Source organism: Jatropha curcas, chromosome 11, assembly GCF_041381405.1.
Source record: "Jatropha curcas cultivar XTBG-Jc1 chromosome 11, XTBG_Jcur_1.0, whole genome shotgun sequence".
NCBI classification, from domain to species: domain Eukaryota; kingdom Viridiplantae; phylum Streptophyta; class Magnoliopsida; order Malpighiales; family Euphorbiaceae; genus Jatropha; species Jatropha curcas.
The window spans coordinates 9,036,983-9,056,589 of record NC_143161.1 but is presented as its reverse complement, the minus strand read 5'-3'; the positions used below and the strand labels follow the sequence as shown (position 1 = coordinate 9,056,589).

The 19,607-nt window shown below is 29.9% G+C and overlaps 1 protein-coding gene across 1 annotated transcript; it reads right to left on the bottom strand.

Moving 5' to 3' along the window:
• Window positions 1-2,632: 2,632 nt before the first annotated feature.
• On the bottom strand, window positions 2,633-4,477 carry LOC105642469 (AAA-ATPase At3g28580). The gene has a single exon (XM_012227306.4). The coding sequence runs from the start codon at window positions 4,341-4,343 to the stop codon at window positions 2,847-2,849; it is 1,497 nt and encodes a 498-aa protein (XP_012082696.1). The 5' UTR covers window positions 4,344-4,477; the 3' UTR covers window positions 2,633-2,846.
• Between the last annotated feature and the right edge of the window lie 15,130 nt (window positions 4,478-19,607).

The following is a 19,607-nucleotide window of genomic DNA, read 5'->3' as shown; positions in this document are numbered from 1 at the left end:
CATTTATTATATATAATGATATGATATTAAATTAATAAAATTAAGTTAGGGAAAAGGCAGGCTTAGACTAGTCAATCTTCTAACTAAATTATTCAGGAGATGTGATGACTTGTGACATATGATTGTGTTGTAATTGAATTTGATGTCATGCTATTTCTAGCATTCCATGGAATTTCCTAAGCTGACTACAGAAGACAAAAGTATGTGACCACTGACCATAGTGTGCTTATCCTGAACAATTAATAATAGTTTTTTTGCCAAGCTTTATTTTATTCATTACTTGGATATAAAGACTACATGCCGTTTCAATTGGAAATGGAATATGATTTTAATTAAATACCTCTTTAATTACCCATTTATTGGATTATGCCGCAAAAATAATCTATATATGAAAGTTAAAAATACTAAAAACTATTATTGATAGTATGGAGAAATGTTTATTTTACTAAAATTCATAATTTTAGTGGGCACAATTGATCCTTGTAAAATTTAGATGGCTTAATACATAAATTCATTTATGTACTTTTTACAAAATTTTGTAGCATCTCAACTTTTGTTTTGGCTCATTGAACACTTTAAATTATGAGATTGTGCTTTTTAAATACTTTATTTGATCCATTGAACACCTCAACTTATAAAATTAAATCAATTGAACACTTATTTGAAAATTAAAAAGAACAAAAAAAAGTCTAATGACAAAAAAGGCCTAAACTTTGACTTTTTTTTTATCAATTCTAACCGATTCTTTTAATTTTTATCGATCAATACCATGTACTTAGTTTTCTATATCAATTCTAGCCTTCGTTTGTCTTTCATCAATTTCATGTTAATATGGCAATTATCTCTCACGAGTGAGCCCTATAACATTCAATGCCAGTGCCAAGTTATATATCCACATATATTAAAAAAAAAAACCTGTACTTTAAGATTTTTATCAAACTTGGCCAGTTCTTTTAATTTTATCAATCAATACCATATACTAATTAATCTCAATCAAATGATTTTGTTATATTGATATTTATTCAATTAAATAGTTTATTAATTAACTATGTATATTAAGTGTATAATGGGATTAATTAATTAGAATTCAATTTTACTGAAGAGTTTTAAAAATGTTATTTTTAAATATACTAATTGATAATATTTTTAAATAGTTTAAAAATAACATTTTTAAAAAAGACTCTATAGTAAAATTGAATTATAATTGATTAATCCCATTATACACTTAATATACACAGTTAATTAATAAACTATTTAATTGAATAAATATCAATATAACCAAATCAGTTAATGGAGATTAATTAATATGCGATATTGATTGATAAAATTAAAAGAACTGGCCAAATTTGATAAAAACCTTAAAGTTTCGGCTTTTTTTTATATATATATGGATATATGACTTGACGCTGACATTAGATGTTGTAGAGCCTACTTGTGGAAGATAATTGCCATATTAGCATGAAATTGGTACAAACGGAGGTTAAAATTGATAAAAAAAACTAAATACGCGGTATTAATTGATAAAAAATAAAAAAAAAACTGGCTAGAATTGAAAAAAAAGTCAAAGTTCAGGTTGTTTTTGTCATTAAGCCTTAAAAAAAAATGTAAAATTATTATTCCAAAAGTTGTATTAACCACATATCACAACAATATTTTGCATAGAAAAGCTAAAAAGCCTTAAAATTTACTGTTTTTTAGTGTAAGGAGGTGTGAAATTATTAAAAAAAAGTGAAGTTCAGGTGCTACAAAATTTTTTTATCATTCCTTTTTGTCAAAATCCAGGGATTAAATGAGGTATTTGGCCAAATCTAAGCATTAGGCCTTTATATTTTAATGTATCTCGGGGGCTTCACCGTATCCGTTGTCCAATTTTATTAAAAGATTCTTTCATGTGTTTTTATCTATTTTTTTTTTTTTTTTGTCATTCAATATTATATATATAATAAAACTTCTATGCTCTGCATTATCGGCGGTAGTTACAATAGTTACAAGCCCATAAGGGGTGGTACAACCTTAAGGGGAAGAATACTAATTGAAATTACATTTTACATTATTAAGGATTTAACTGGAGATCCCAGGGCATCACCCTCCCCACTAAGACAGGGATCACTTGCTATCTATTAGTAATTGATAGAGTATAAAAATTGACAATTGATTTTTCTTTTTTATTTTTTTTTAAAAGAAAAGAAAAGAAAAGAAAAAGGATGTGGTGTCTTGATAATTTCATAGAACAGAGGACCCCTGATGCACAATCAAATATTTTCCATGACTAATCTATCCTTTCAATATCATTTTCTTCAATAATAAAATATTTGTATATTCCTAATTATCTTTTTTAATCAGTAGCAGCATAATCTGTCACATCAAGGATAATCTTTGTGTAAACAAGCATTACCCCATGATGATGAAGATTTTCTTTCAGTAGCAATTCAGTAATATGGATAATTTTTTTGCTGAGTTTTTGGTTCAGACAACTGAAAGCAGATCTATAACTCTAGGGATTATAATTCTATCTATTTTGCACGTGATAGCTTGTCGCTTTTCTTCGTTCCTAGTTCATTGTGGCATTTTGTCGAACAGTTTTGTACTGCTTGGAAAGAGATTATAATCTGTAATGAAACGATAAATAGCCTTTTTATCTAAGTTAATAATTATGTTTGAAGTGATTATCGATTGCTTGTCTACCTTCTTTTCCTTCTCTTTGCTTGTATAGGCTAACCAAGACAACATTTGCTCTTTTTTAATTCAGATTTTGACACAGCATTAACTGAAAAAAGAACTAGGTTACATTAATAACAATTGAAATGGAGCCACAAGATTGGAGAAAAAATAATTTTCTCCCTCCTCTATTCTTTGCCTGATACTGAATCCTTATTTTCTTCCAATTTAGCTTCTCCATTTGCTGTTGCTGTTGCTGTTGCTGCTTCCTCCGCCTTCTCTCTTGCTTCTTCCTCTTTTTTCAACTTCGCTTCCTCTTTCGCCATTTGAAGGCCTTCAACAAGACTCTCCAAGCAAACATCGGCATTGGAAGGAACAGTCTTAGGCATCAAATGCTCGGCGACATCAGCAGGTGTCATTTTAGTTTCCTCCAATAAGTCACTTATTTTATCAAACAGTTGGTGTGTATCAATCTGAAGGTAATTATTAGCCAACACCTTAAAAGCTTCAAAACTACAGTAAGACAGTTCTATGTGCTTATCCATTCTTCCCTTCCTAATAAGAGCTGGGTCAAGTTTCTCTATAAAATTTGTTGTAAAAACAATTATCCTTTCTCCTCCACAAGCTGACCATAACCCATCAACAGAATTCAATAAACCAGAAAGAGTAACTTGACTACTTCTGTCATCTCTTTCTTCTTTTACTGTTTTGGGTTTTTCTTCATTTCCATTATTATTACCCATTTCTTCTTTCTCCTTCTTTTTCTTTCTTTGACCAGTAAGATCAAGAGAACAATCAATATCCTCAATAACTACAATAGACTTATAAGGCACCTCTATCAATAACTTTCTTAATTCAGTATTATTTTTAACAGAAGTTAATTCAAGATCATAAACATCATAATTCAAAAGATTTGCCATAGCTGCAATCAAAGTAGACTTACCAGTTCCAGGCGGACCATAAAGAAGATAACCCCTTTTCCATGCCCTACCAATTCTTGCATAGAACTCTTCTGATTGACTAAAAGTAATCAAATCATCTATAATTTCCTTCTTCTTTGTCGCCTCTATGGCTAACGATTTAAAAGTTGCAGGATGCTCAAACACTACATGACTCCAATAGGACCCATTATTAGTATAAAGTTTGCGCTGTCGATTCTTAATCTTAATCGCCTTACCTTCTTTCAACACATGATTAAGGTAAGGTCCAATAATCAGTTCCCTATGCTTTTTATGAAATCTTAGCTTATAATACCTTTTTTCGTCTGTAATCTGATAAAAAGACAATGTTTGCGTCTTCAAAACATTTTTTCCAGACGCCCACCATAGCTTTACCCCATTGAAATGATCAGCTACTTCTTCATGATCATCCATGCTAAGAACAAGGGACTGGTTGTTTTTTACTACTTCTGCTTTGAGACGTTTCGCCTGCATCGAAGAACTGGAGCTCAGGTAAGTTTCAATGGAGGAATATGCTTCACTACGCATTAGGCGTTCACCTGTGAATTCATGGAAGGTAATTTGAATGTAAGGGTAAACAAAAGTGAAGGCTCTTTGAGTGTATTTTTCAAGACGGTCTCTGAGTTCATAAGGAAAGTATTGTTTGAACATAGCCCAAACAAACATAAAACTAGCAATTACTGATCCTACTTTAGTAAACATATCTCCTTCCTGCAAATGAATCATTCTTGGAATCTATCAGAACTGTCTTTTGATGGAGGTTTTATGGAGATGGGTTATAAGGAAAGAAGAGTGAAATTTGCTGGAAAATATCTCTTATAAAAAGTAGTAAAAAAGAATGTATATATTGTCACTAAACAGAAATTCCCTGTATGTGGAAGCAGTAAACATGTAAAATGATAAAAAAATGAACAAGTAGCTTTCAAGGACGAGAAAGTCGGCAAAGGCAGGCTGACAAAGCTAAGCAAATTAATCTTCTTGGCCAAGTTAATAGGTGATGTCACTTGTGACATATGATAGTGTTGCGACACAATTGCTCACCATTGATGGCATGACAAACAAGGATGAGCATTTAGTTAATAAGATCGAATTAGCTTAGGTTTCGATTTATTCAAATATATTTTTATGATACCTAAATTTAAAATTAAATAGTATAATAATCGATTCAAATTGAAATAAATTGATTTGGTTTATTTATTTCAAATGAAATTAACTATTTTAAATTTAAAAATAAATTTAATTAGTTATATTTAGTAACCAAATTAAAAATTAAAAACTAAATAATTTTATATACCTAAATCGATCGGTAACTAAATTTTTAAAATAATTATCTAAATCCGACTAACGAGTCAGTTTGATTCAATTTTTAAGTTTGAAATTGAGAATTGCTAACCCGAGGTGACAAAGACCCATCCATGGTCTTTCTAACATTTGCATGATATTTTCTAAGCTGACTGCAGGAAGACACATGCATGGGACCATATCACTTATCTCCAAGACTTGATAATAGTTTTGGCAAGTTTTATAATATATTAGTGAGTGGTTGGAAAAAAAAAGCATATACTACATATCAGACAAACCAAACCTGACATGTATCAGTTGCAAATGGCACAGCTAATTCGCATTTTAAATTCCTGCTTTACCTATTTCTTGAAGGTGATTGGATTATGGCATAAAAGTGAATTGGATCCATAGAATTTCTTGCTCTTCTTTATTTTTATTTTCTTAGCTTAATTTTAGTGTCATTTTCTGCTTCCCCTTTTGGTTGGCGACTATGAGCTGTCCTTTGCTTGGCTTCTTCCTTCCTTGACGGCTCCAGCAAATTGTATCAAGTTTTCCAAGTAATTATTTTACTTCAAATGTTAGCTCAGGTACAGTTAATTTAAGGAGACATGAAATGAACCAGGCTCGAGTTACCCACAGAGTACTTCTGTATCGATAGTGAATTTATCTATTCTCCATGATATTAAAAAATCAGAGATTTTTATCATAGGAAAAATGGTTTAGAAAAGAATATGTTACGTGTATTTGAGGGTGTTTTATAGTTAGAAATATAGTCGTTAGGCTTTAATTATCGACAATGAGGAACTATGTTAAAGGAAGCAATTTCCCCCTCCTATAAAAATTAAAAAAAAAAAAAAAAAAAAAAAAAAAAAAAAAAAAAAACTCTTTACTAACGTCCTACTTTGAACCTTGGCAAGCAGAATTTTAAATACAATTTTAACCATTTTGCCCACTTCATTTCTACACATATGCTATTAATAAAATCCTATAGTAGTTTACCTATTTCTTTTTAAATTTTAACTCTGCCACTGATTACTGAACGTAAAATGTTTATATAGCTAGAAATAGAGTCGTTAGACTTTAATTACCGAGCGAGAGATGAAAACTTATTGATAAATTTTTAGTCATATATAATTAGGTAATAGACTAATTACTGTTAATTTAATTGTTTTATTATATATTTTATGAAGACTATTTTTATATTATAGGATACGATCAAAATTTACAAATTTATTTTATGCAAGCAAGTGGTATAAATAACTTTTGGTTGAAAAAGTGTAGTTTCCAAACAAGATCCAGGTAGCTTCCTAACATTATCTCGTCATCCATGATCACGTTAGTTCGTTGAATAAACATCATAAAAAAAGTTTTAAGTCATTCAACATTATTTGATTTATTAAAGGAAAAAATTACATTTTGTCAAATCTGTTGTTATATTTTTTTTAAAATACATTATTTGTTTAATGTTTTGTGTAAATCAAATATTTCATTATTTTTTAATTATGTAAAATTTTCATTTTGGTAAAAATTAAGCTTTTCTTAAAGAATTAATTTTTTTTTCTTGTGCAAGTTTATGAGATAAATTGTATAAAAAATTAATTTTTTGATAAATTGTATATTGCTTCCAAATTCACGAAACAAATTACGCCTTATTCCAAAAACAAATTAGAATGTTATGAAATAGTAATTTTTTTTCCTTATTAAGTATCTCCCTTTATAAGTTAAATGTCAATTTAAATATTCAGTTCATCGAGAAAATTAGAATCCCTATACATATATACACATTTCTATGTTCAAGTAACAGTGATATTCAGACAAAATTTTACCAACAATAGCGAGTTCAAGTTTCAAATTGTTACCCAGTCTATATATTTTTTTATTTGATATCATTTTCACAATATTCATATATATTCTTATTTTATTTATGAGTCTATCGTGTTAAATTACTCAATTTAAAAACATAATTTTTAAATTTTATTTAGCTAAAGTGAAAGTTATACCATACCTGAATTTAATCAATTATATTTTTCGTTCATTTATATCTTGGCATTGATATAAAATTATATCATAGCATGGAATAGTCACGATTAATTGTTGTTATAGCTAGCAAAAGGGTATTGAATTGTTTCTCACTGATTTTATTTATATTTTTTTTATTAGCAAGAGACAAAGTTGTATATTTTTATAGCATGGTATAAAATTATTTATTAATTAATAATAAATTAAATACTTAAAAACGTACTGTAGCCTTTTTAAAAGAAGCCTGAGTCACAAAATTTGGAGACTGCTATACCTACCCATTCTCCATATTTTATTATCAAAATTGCATGCGTGTGGAAGTTGTCTCCTCGAGTCGTTAAAAGAAATATTTTTAGCTTTGGCCAACCAAAAACGACAAATGAAAGAAAAAACTGCAAGCTAGTTTTAGCTGGGCTACAACGACTTACTGTGACGTCCATAATTTTCATATCAAAATTTTAAAATTTTAGATGTCTATAATTTGATATATATTTTATAGTCAAATAAATTAAAATTTTTAACTAATTTTTAATATTTATACTAAATAGCAGAAAATAAATTATTTAGAAAAATAAGGTAAGTTATTTTCTTAAATAAGTTGAGGAGCAACGAAAAAGTGGCATTTCAGAAAATACACTTTATTAAGAGGGTAAAAAATATTTACTGCTTTACGTCTGGAAAGGGATCACACCTTTTGATTATAAAAAAAAAGGTATCTAGCTTTATTTTTTTTAAAAAAAAAATTATTTATACTCTGTGTGTGTATGCATATATATACACACACTAGCATTAAGAATGTGCTTTACACGTTAAAACTTGTCATACTTACCCTTTTTTTATGTTTTTCTAAATATAGTTTATTGATTTTTCCATAATATAATAAAAATAATAATAGATTATTGAATAAAAAAATAAGTATATTAATTAGGTGTTTTTTAATCAATGTTTTACTGTAAATATTATAATATGTACGTAGACATAATGAATGAATATTGTTAAAAAAAAATATCAAAATTGAATGAAAAATAAAATTTTATGATTGAAACGATATGGAAAGTAAAATTATTATATTCTAGTTATGAAACTTTAATTTTATTGGTTGAAAAATAAAAGTAGTTTAATTTTGATTGGTTATATTAATTTTTTATTTGAATCTAAATTCTATTAGGAGATTTAATCTAATCCTAAATAATTGATTAGATTAAATTTAATCAAATCCTATCAAGAATTTGTTGTTTTTAACTATCAAGAATTATTATATAAAACTTTTGTCAATTTTATATTATTAAGTTTGCAATCATGTCTGATTCTTGTGATAAGTACTTTTACAGATTTTTAATTTTAATAATTAATTAAAAATATTTTTAACGATAATTTAGTCATATTTTATTTAAGAAACTGTTAATTTTATTGATATTTTATTGGTTCATTAAAAATAGTTTAATCCTATTTTAATTAGAAAAATTTTAATTTTATGGATTGATTAAAATTATATAATAATTTTTAATTAGATTAGTTATATTAGTTTTCTTAATCAGATTATTCTAATTAATTAACAAATCGATTATTTTAATTAATTAACAAATCTCGTTGGTTCTACAAACAGGTTAGAAACGGAATACTTTTCCGTTTCTAGAGTTATAACCTTAATTGATTTGTATTAATTAATAGGATTTCGTTCTTCTTCCATTCTTCCGTTGCTAAGAGTTAGGAAATTGTTCCACAAATACTTTAGCAACGAAAGTTTTATCCGTTTCTAAAGTTATAACCGTAAATTGATAATCTATTTTGTATTTTTTTCGCTTTTCTTCCTCTTTTTTTATTTTATATTTTATTAGGACTGTAAAATTAATATTTGTCAAGATAATATCTTTTACATTTTATTTTTTATTTTTAAGTATTTCGTTGGAAGTAAGGTAAACACGAGAATTTCAATATTCAAATTATAATACAATAATAAATCATAATTTTTTTATATGTACGGAAATTCTAAATTTTGTTTGTATTTTATTTGTTGATTAACAATATCATTGACGATAATTTAGTCTCATCCTAATTAGAAAACTTTTAATTTTATTGGTTGATTAAAATTATATAATAATTTGTAATTAGATTTGTTAATACTATTTAATTAAATAAATAAAATTATGAAGTATAAAAAAAGAAAATCAAAAATTTTTTTATAACCTGACCCTATAATAAAAATCAACTATCTAATAAAGTTGAAGATTCAGTTAAGAAACACGAAATATATGTCAAAATATTTTAATTCAATTGATAGAAAATTATATAAATTTATTTTATATTAATTTAAATTACTAAAAAAATTTAAAAAAGGTCGAATAAAACTATTAATAAAATAATTAAATGATTAAATAATAAATGCTAAATTGATATCTATGATTAGCTAATTCTTATAATATACAATTCTAAAAATAATAATAAAAATAATTCGATTCAAAGAATTAAAAAATCGATATTTATTATTTAATTTATTATTGCATTTCCAATAATTGAATATAAAACGTATGAGTAATATCTTAATTATAAAAAATTTATGAATTATAATATAACTCAATTAGGAATCCTATTAAAATACCAATTTATTATCGATTACTAATATAAATATTTAATACTTATAGAAAAAATCACCATAACAATTTTGTTATATGTCGAAAACTTTTCTTCTCATCATTTTACTTCTTAATTTTAAAGATATTATTTTATTTGAATTATGATTATTTTTACTTTCCATATCGTTTCAATCATAAAATTTTATTTTTTCATTTAATTTTGATTTTTTTTTTACAATATTCATTCATTTCATCTACGAACATATTATAATATTTACAGCAAAACATTGATTAAAAAACACCTAATTAATATACTTATTTTTTTTATTCAATAATCCATTATTATTTTTATTATATTATCGAAAAATCAATAAACTATATTTAGAAAAAAATAAAAAAAGGGTAAGTACGGCCAGTTTTAATGTGTAAAGCATGTTCTTAATGCTAGTGTATATATATATACACACACGGAGTATAAATATTTTTTTTCAAAAGAAAAATTAAAGCTAGATACCTTTTTTTTGTATAATCAGGAGGTGTGATCCCTTTCCAGAAGTAAAGTAGTAAATATTTTTTACCCTCTTAATAAATTGTGTTTTCAGAGATGCCACTTTTTCGTTGCTCCTCAACTTATTTAAGAAAATAACTTACCTTATTTTTCTAAATAATTTATTTTCCGTTATTTAGTATAAATATTAAAAATTAGTTAAAAAATTTTAATTTATTTGACTATAAAATATATATCAAATTATAGACATCTAAATTTTAAAATTTTGATATTAAAATTATAGAGGTCACAATAAGTCGTTGTACCCCAGCTAAAACTAGTTTGCTGTTTTTTCTTTCATTTGTCGTTTTTGGTTTGCCAAAGCTAAAAATATTTCTTTTAACGATTTGAGGAGACAACTTCCACACGCATGCAATTTTGATAATAAAACATGGAGAATGGGTAGGTCCAGTAGTCTCCAAATTTTGTGACTCAGGGTTTCTTTTAAAAAGGCTACAGTAAGTTTTTAATTATTTAATTTATTATTAAGAATGCAAAGGATCCGAACCCATCCATCTCCTACATAAAAGGATCTGAGTCTATCCAAATAGCCCAGAAAATGACAGCCATCAAAAGGCCTAAGCCCATATAATATAGCCTCGGCACATCCAAATGATGTTCAGCGGCCCAAGTAGCTGTGGCCCATGATCCAAGGAACCCGTAAGCAGTCAATCATGCTATCCTTACCTTTCAACCCGATTTCGCTTCTGCAGCAGTATAAAATATCGGTCCCTTACCTTGATGCCTACAGCTCAATTTGTTTTCCAGTGATGGTCCGCGAAATACTGCTTTTTCTTCTTCTTTCTCTTTAGGATAGATATCGTCTTTGATCCCTGGGTCTCTTAGCCCTAAGTCCCTGAACACTTGCCTTTCATAGAAGTAGAAAGATAGAGCCGCACAATATCCTTTCCTCTGTTCTGTCTTCCTCGACTTAGCAGCCAAGTCTTCTCTTATAGTAAATAATTTTATACCATGCTATAAAAATATACAAATTTGTCTCTTGCTAATAAAAAAATATAAATAAAATGAGTGAGAAACAATTCAATATTCTTTTGCTAGCTATAACAATAATTAATCTGAGACTTTTCCATTTTATGATATAATTTGGTATTGATGTCAAGATATAAATAAATGGAAAGTATAATTGATTCAATTCGGCTATGGTGTAACTTTCACTTTAGCTAAATAATATCTAAAATGTCTTTAATGGGTTCAATGCCCCGGATTTTTCTTGCTATAATAAAAGTTATAGAAGATTTAAATTTAGTAATTTAACACGACAGACTCATAAATAAAACTAGAATATATATGAATATTGTGAAAATGAGATCAAATAAAAAAAATATATCGACTAGTTAACAATTTGAAACTTGAACTCGTTATTGTTGGTAAAGTTTTGTCTGAATATTACTATTTCTTGAACATGGAAATGTGTGTACATGTATAGGGATTCTAATTTTCTCGATGATCTGAGTATTTAAATTGACATTTGACTTATAAAGGAAGATATATAATAAGGAAAAAAATTACTAGTTCGTGTATGTATTTTTCAAAATACATTATTCTATTATTGTAATTTTGATAATATTCTAATTTATTTTTGGAATATGGCGCAATTTGTCTCATGAACTTAGAAGCAATATACAAATTATCAAAAACAAACTTTTTATACAATTTACCTTGTAAACTTGCACAAAAAAAAAAAAAAAAAAAATCTTATCTCTCGCTCGGTAATTAAAGTTTCTATTTCTAGCTATAAACGTATTATGCTCAGTAATCAGGGTGGAGCTAAAATTTAAAAAAAAAAAAAAAAGAAAAGGTAAACTACTATATGATTTTATTAAAAGAATATGTGTGGAGATGAAGTGGGGAAAAATGGTTCAAATTGTATTTAAAAATTCTGCTTGCCAAGGTTGAAACTAGGATGTTATTAAAGATTTTTTTTTTTTTTTTTTTTTTTTTTTTTTTTTTAAATAGGAGAGGGAAATTGCCTCCTTAAACATAGCTCCGCCTTGTCGATAATTAAAGCCTAATGACTATATTTCTAATTATAAAACACCCTCAAACACACTTAACATATTCTTTTCTAAACCATTTTTCCTTTGATAAAAATCTCTGGTTTTTAATATCATGGAGAATAGACAAATTCACTATCAATACACAAGTCCTTTATGGGTAACTCCAGCCTGGTTCATTTCATGTCTACTTAAAATGCGAATTAACTGTGCCATTTCCAATTGATCCATGTCAGGTTTGATTTGTCTGATATATAGTATATGCTTTTTTTTTTTTTTTTTTTTTTTTTTTTCAACCACTCAATTATATATTATAAAACTTGGCAAAACTATTATCAATTCTTGGAGATAAGTGATATGGTCCCATGCATGTGTCTTCCTGCAGTCAGCTTAGAAAATATCATGTAAATGTTAGAAAAGACCATGGGTCTTTATCATCACGGGTTAGCAATTGTCAGTTGAATCAAATCGATTCATTGATCGGATTTAGATAATTATTTTAAAAATTCAGTTACCGATCGGTTTAAGTATATTAAATTATTTGATTTTTAATTTTTAATTGGGTTACTGTATATAACTAATTAAATTTATTTTTAAATTTAAAATAGCTAATTTCACTTGAGATCCTCCACTATGTTATCTCTTTTCAAGGGTAAGAGACAAACCAACAATACAAGAAAATAGATCAACACTTAGATCTAACCTTTGTCCCACTAGATTTTCCAAAGGTTCTAGTCAATTTCAACCCTTTCTGTTTTTACAGAGAATAGAAACTCACATCAAGAAATTAGAATCTCACAAAAGGAGAAGGTCACTTGATAACCTATTCCACCGTAACGTTTCACCTAAGCTATTACACAAAAGTTTTTCAATTAAAGAGCCTGTCTACAACAGATTACAGTATCTATATAGACAGAGAGAAATGCAAATATAAGCACAGGAAGAATATAACACAGATTTAGAAAACGGATTTAAAGATCAGAACTGCTCTTCAGAAAATATTATTATTAAATTTTCTTTTCTCTTAAAAATTTTTCTTGAAGCAAAAAGTCAAAAAGAAATAAGGGGATTAAAGAGAGAGGTTTAAGAAATTTAAATTTTGAACAATGGACTCATACTCTTTGCAAAACCCATTCTTTTTACAAGAAGAAAGGGTTTTTATACGAAAAGATTATAATTTCTTAGAAATTAACGTTAAGATTATTGCTTTAATGAGCAATGAAGTTTCTAACATTTTTAAACTAAAGAGACAATGCATGGATTGTAATTAAAAGGCCTGTCATACAACTTTTAATATTCACACACGCAAGGTTTGGAGGTGAAAGGTTTAGTTTAGAAATCAATATAACTTTTATAGCAGAAACAGGCAGCTGTGTTAAATCAGAAACTGCTTTTTGTAGAATTTCAATTAATAATCACCAAGGATATTTAATCCAAAAATATTTTAGATGGAAAAACGTGAAGAGTAAAGATTTTGGCTATATCTATTATGAATTAATCTCAAATAATTCCACAATAACCTAGATCGTGCAAACCACTAGATTCAACAAAATAGATTGAATAAGAAAAGGTTGCGTACCTGACATCGTTGTTCGTCGATCTTGATGTGTAGAATTAGGTTTGCAGCCTTCCAGAGAATTGAAGAATCGATTTTAGCGGAAGCAGTACGAAAGGAACATAAAACTGAATCGTATTCAACTCCTCTGGGGACCACGACCTTTATATACCTGTAGCGTTAGTACAATTCCTATTTCGGTCCTTTAACGAAATAGGAATTATATAATGGTCTCTACACTTAATATCTATAATTAGTTGATACCTCAATAGTCAATTATTCACAATCAAGACCACATTTGAAATTGACTTTACAATTAGACTGCTGTACATATTTAATTTTACATATTAAGCCCACAATAGAAAATTAAATCCAACAATCTCCCACTTGGGTGAACATATGTTAAATAAAATACATACACCAAAATGAGCTCAACAAACATAGTCATACAAGGTATCCAAAAACAATCTCTTCCATTAGTTATATTGATAAAGAGCTGAAGAAACATTCGCCATAGATCTCATGACTAAGTTCATCATCAACTACATTACCAATACCCCTAAATGACATAGATTCATTATAGAAGTGTAGCATGAAAACTACATGCAATGTGATCATCATGTCTGTTTCCAACTGGTCACCAACAAAAGTAAGATCAAGCAAAACAATAATAATAATACAGAGTGTAACCATCAACCAAAATGAGTACTCAACAACATTTCATAATAAAACATATCCAAAACAAAATAGAGCATTCAAAAACATAATGTATACATAAAGAGCAAACTCCCACTAAAACTAGACAGTCTCAAACAAAACGATACCCATATGAGCGGTGTGCTCATGGAAAACTTTCGGTATCACTGCCTTTGTAAGCGGATCCGCAATCATAGAGTTTGTTCCAATATGCTCTAAGGATATCTGTCCACTCTGTACCCTCTCCTTCACAGCCAAGAACTTAATCTCAATGTGTTTTGATCGAGAAGAGCTCCTGTTGTTGTTGGAGAATAAAACGGCTGACCTGCTGTCACAATACAACTTCAGTGGTCTTTCTATTCCACCTACTACACGCAGCCCAGTGACAAGGTTTCTCAGCCAAATAGCTTGATTGGATGCCTTATAAGATGCTACAAATTCAACTTCCATGGTGGAGGTTGCTACTAGAGTTTGTTTCACACTCTTCCAAGAAATAGCACCACCAGCCAATAGAAAAACGTAGCCAGATGTGGATTTTCTACTGTCTTGGCATCCAGCGAAATCAGAATCAGTATACCCAATGATCTCAAGCTGATCTGATCTCCTATATGTGAGCATATGTCTCTTAGTCCTCTGAAGATATCTCATGACTCTTTTGGCTGCTTTCCAATGATCCATTCCTGGATTGCTGAGATATCTACCTAACATGCCAACTATAAAAGAAATGTCTGGACGAGTACAAACTTGAACATTCATAAGACTTCCCACAGCTGACGCATAAGGAACCTTTTGCATTTCCTGAATTTCAAGTTCACTCTTTGGACATTGTTGATTACTAAATTTATCACCTTTTGCAATAGGGGTATCCAATGGTCTAGAATTCTGCATACTAAATCTCTTGAGCACTTTATCAATATAGCTCTTTTGTGATAATCCAAGAATACCTCGAGAACGGTCTCGATGTATCTGAATCCCTAAAACAAAAGAAGCTTCACCTAAATCTTTCATCTCAAAATGCTTTGAAAGAAAAACTTTGGTTTCATGCAGCAAGACTTTACAATTAGTAGCAAGAAGTATGTCATCCACATATAAGACCAAAAAGATAAATCTACTCCCACTGAACTTATGGTACACACAATTTTCAACAGCATTTGCCTCAAAGCCAAACGAGACAATTACTTGGTTGAACTTAAAGTACCATTGACGAGAAGCTTGATTGAGTCCATAAATGGATTTCTTTAATTTGCATACCAGATGTTTTGGATCTCCAATTACAAAATTTTCTGGTTGCACCATATATATTGTTTCATCAATGTCGCCATTGAGAAACGCAGTCTTAACATCCATTTGATGAAGCTCAAGATCAAGATTTGCAACTAAGGCCATGATTGTCCTAAAAGAATCCTTCGAAGAAACTAGAGAGAAGGTTTCTTTATAGTCAATCCCTTCCTTTTGAGTAAAACCTTTTGCTACAAGACGTGCTTTATATCTTTCCACATTACCTTGAGAATCCCTTTTGGTTTTAAATATCCATTTGCAACCAATGGGTTTCTTTCCTTCAGGTAATTGAACAAGATCCCAAACTTGATTGTCTTGCATAGACTTATACTCTTCGTTCATTGCCTCAATCCACTTATGAGAGTCAGAACTCTGCATGGCATGATAGAAACTAACTGGATCATCATCTATCATGTCTACAGTATCCTCATGTTCCTGAAGAAACACTATATAATCATCTGGAATAGCACTTCTTCTTTCCTTAGTAGATCTCCTCAAAGGCATTTGAACAGGCTCTAATTCTTGAGGTTGTTGAATTTGTTCTTGAGGAAGAATAGCATTGTCTTGAATTGGATCTTGAATAGCGACAGGAGCAACTGGAGTCTGTACGCTATCAGAAACAACAAAAGGAATGAGAACCGAATCATCCTTACTTGGTTCCTCTTCAAAGACAATGTTTCTTTCTTTATTTCTCCCTCCAAAATCAACATCCTCAAAAAATGTTGCAATTCTCGTTTCAAAAAAGGTTTTGGAAGTAGGATTATAAAACTTGTAACCCCTAGACCGCTCAGAATATCCAACAAAGTAGCTGCTGATAGTTTTGGAGTCCAGTTTTGTTTCATTCGGCTTGTAAGGCCTTGCTTCAGCTGGACATCCCCAAACATGAAGATGCTTTAGACTAGGCTTACGTCCAGTCCAAAGTTCATAAGGTGTTTTAGCAACTGCTTTAGATGGAATCCTATTGAGAAGATAAGCTGCTGTCTTTAACGCTTCACCCCACAGAGACTCTGGTAAAGTAGAATGACTAATCATACTCCTTACCATATCCATAAGAGTCCTATTACGTCTCTCAGATACACCATTCATGCTGGGAGTACCAGACATTGTATATTGAGGGACAATTCCACATTCCTGTAGGAAAAGCGCAAAAGGTCCTGGACGTTGTTCGCCTGAACCGTCATATTTACCATAATATTCACCACTGCGGTCAGATCGAACAGATTTAATCTTCTTTCCTAGTTGATTTTCAACTTCGGCTTTATAAGATTTAAACACGTCCAAAGACTCAGATTTTTCATGAATGAGATATAAGTAACCATAACGAGAATAGTCATCAATGAATGATATAAAATATCTTTGGCCATTTCTAGCTGCAATATGGAATGGACTGCAAATATCTGTATGAATCAGTTCTAAAACATTGGATGACCGAATGGCACCTAGTCTCTTTTGTTTAGTCTGTTTTCCTTTAATACACTTAATACAAGAATCTAAACCTGTGTAATCAAGTGTATCTAAGATATCATCAGAAACAAGACGCTCAATTCTTGATTTGGATACATGACCCAAACGTCTATGCCAAAGTACAGCTGAGTTATCAATATTCAACTTTCTTTTGGTACCTCTTGTAGTAACATGCAGGGATTCATGATAACTAGTATCAATGTCTAACATATATAGATTATCACATTCATTCAAGCAACCAGTACCCAAAACTTTTGAATTCATAGATAAAGTAAATACACTGTCTCCAAAAGAACAATGAAAACCAGATTTGTCCAAAAAGGAAACAGAAATCAAATTCCTTCTAAAAGAGGGAATAACAAAAGTATTTATAAGATCCAAAAAATAACTAGTACTTAAACATAATCTAAAATGTCCAATTGCCTCTACTTCAACCGGATCGCCATTTCCTACATAGACGTATTTTTCACCGTCAGTTGGCTTTCTGTAGTTGAGGCAGCCCTGCAATGAAACACTTATATGAGCGGTAGCACCAGAATCCATCCAATAAGTGTTTTTAGGAGCTGAAGTTAAATTAACTTCACAACAGACTAAAACAAGGCACTTACCCTTCTTTGCAAGCCAAATAGCAAATTTAGGACAGTCCTTTCTCAAGTGATCCGTCTTTCCACAAAAGAAGCATTTTGGCACATAAGGCTTCTTTTGTACTGGATCTACAGCAGTAGCAGCAGCAGGTTTCTCAATAGCCTTTTCAACAGTCTTTGCAGAAGGCCTCTTTCTTTTCTTGTTCTTGCCCTTCCCAGCTGAAGAAACAAAATGAGCACTCTCTCTTTTGTTAGAATTCATCTTTTCCTCCTCATCAACACAATGAGAAATGAGCTCGTTAAGAGTCCATTTATTCAGCTGACAATTATAGAAAGTCCTAATTTGTCCATACTGAGAAGGAAGAGAATTCATAACCAAATGGACTAAAAGGTCATCTGGTAAAGCCATACCCAGGGCCTTCAGTCTCTTTGCAATTTGAGACATGCTAAGAATATGCTCCCGAACACCACCATTGCCAGCAAACTTCATGGAGGTTAATTTTCCTAAAAGTGTTCCCACTTCGGCTTTGTCATTCTTGACATAAGCCCTCTCCAGCTCGGCAAGATAGTTTTGAGCATTGTCCTTTTCAGCTGAGACAGAGTCTCGAACATGTTCTGGGACTCCTTTCTGCATGATCATCAGACCTAAGCGATTAGAACGCTCCCACTTCTCATACTGAACCCTTTGAACATCAGTGCTCGTATCAGTAAGAGGAGCAGGTTCGTCCATCCTGAATGCAAGATCCAAATCCATATAGCCCAGAAAGATCATAATGTCTAATTTCCAAGACTCAAAATTTGATCCCTCAAGTTTAGGGACACAATCAAGATTAAATGACATGTTAGCTGACATCAGAGAAAATAAACAAATAGATAAGTATAAGCTCACAATCCACAAATGAAACAATTCACATAAGTAGAGATCAAAAATGGAAATAAGATACAAACACAACATTAATATTCTCATCTTTGGATGTAAAACATTAACTTGTAATTAGTATCTCAACGCAGCAATTAAATATTGATAACATAGTCCTGACAAATAATAAATCTTCCTTTGGGCCGATATATCATTGTCATGGAAAATAATCAAACAATTATCAGATATTTATTGCCAAACATGTATTCAAAACTCGGCCAGATAGTAACCTTCCTTTGGGCCGATTAACTATCCGCAACGAATTCTAATACACCTGTCTAATATTCTAAAATAAATCAATTCAAGCAATAGAGGTCACTTTGGTGACTTATTGATCAAATCAATTTATTTTAACAAATATCAAACACAATAGGGACTTAATCACTCCAAAATTTAATCTCAAGTCGACAAATTAATTCATTTAATTGTAATTAAAACAAAACAATTGCAATTAAATGAATTGATTGTCTAAATATTTAATAATCTAAAATTATTTAGCCCAAAATATATATATATATATATATATATATATATATATATATATATATATATATATATATAATCTAGTCTTTAAGTCACTAAATTAGAGATTAAGTTATAAAATTGGACTAAATAAATTTGAATAAATAAAGTTCGGGGGTCTAATTTAATTAAATATATGTCCATGGGTCTATACAGAAAAAAAACAGAAGATTAGGGGCCTAATCTGAAGTTACAGAAACTTAGGGGCCTAATCTGAAGTTACAGAAACTTAGGGGCCTAATCTGAAGTTAAAGAAAATTATGGGCCTAATCTGAAGTTATAGAAACTTAGGGGCCTAATACGAAATTTTCCAGGGACCTAACCGTAATTTACCATCCCTAACCTTAAAACCAAAAAAAAGACCAGAGACGAAAATTACAGGTTTTTTTTTTTCTGCCGACTCTCTCCACCTGCAGTTCCAGCCTCTTTCCGCCGCCAACACCACCAGTTCCAACCAAAGACAAGCTCCGGTCGCCATTGGACGGTGAACGACAGCCAAGGGAGTCAAAAACCGTTGTTGAAATCACAAATCCC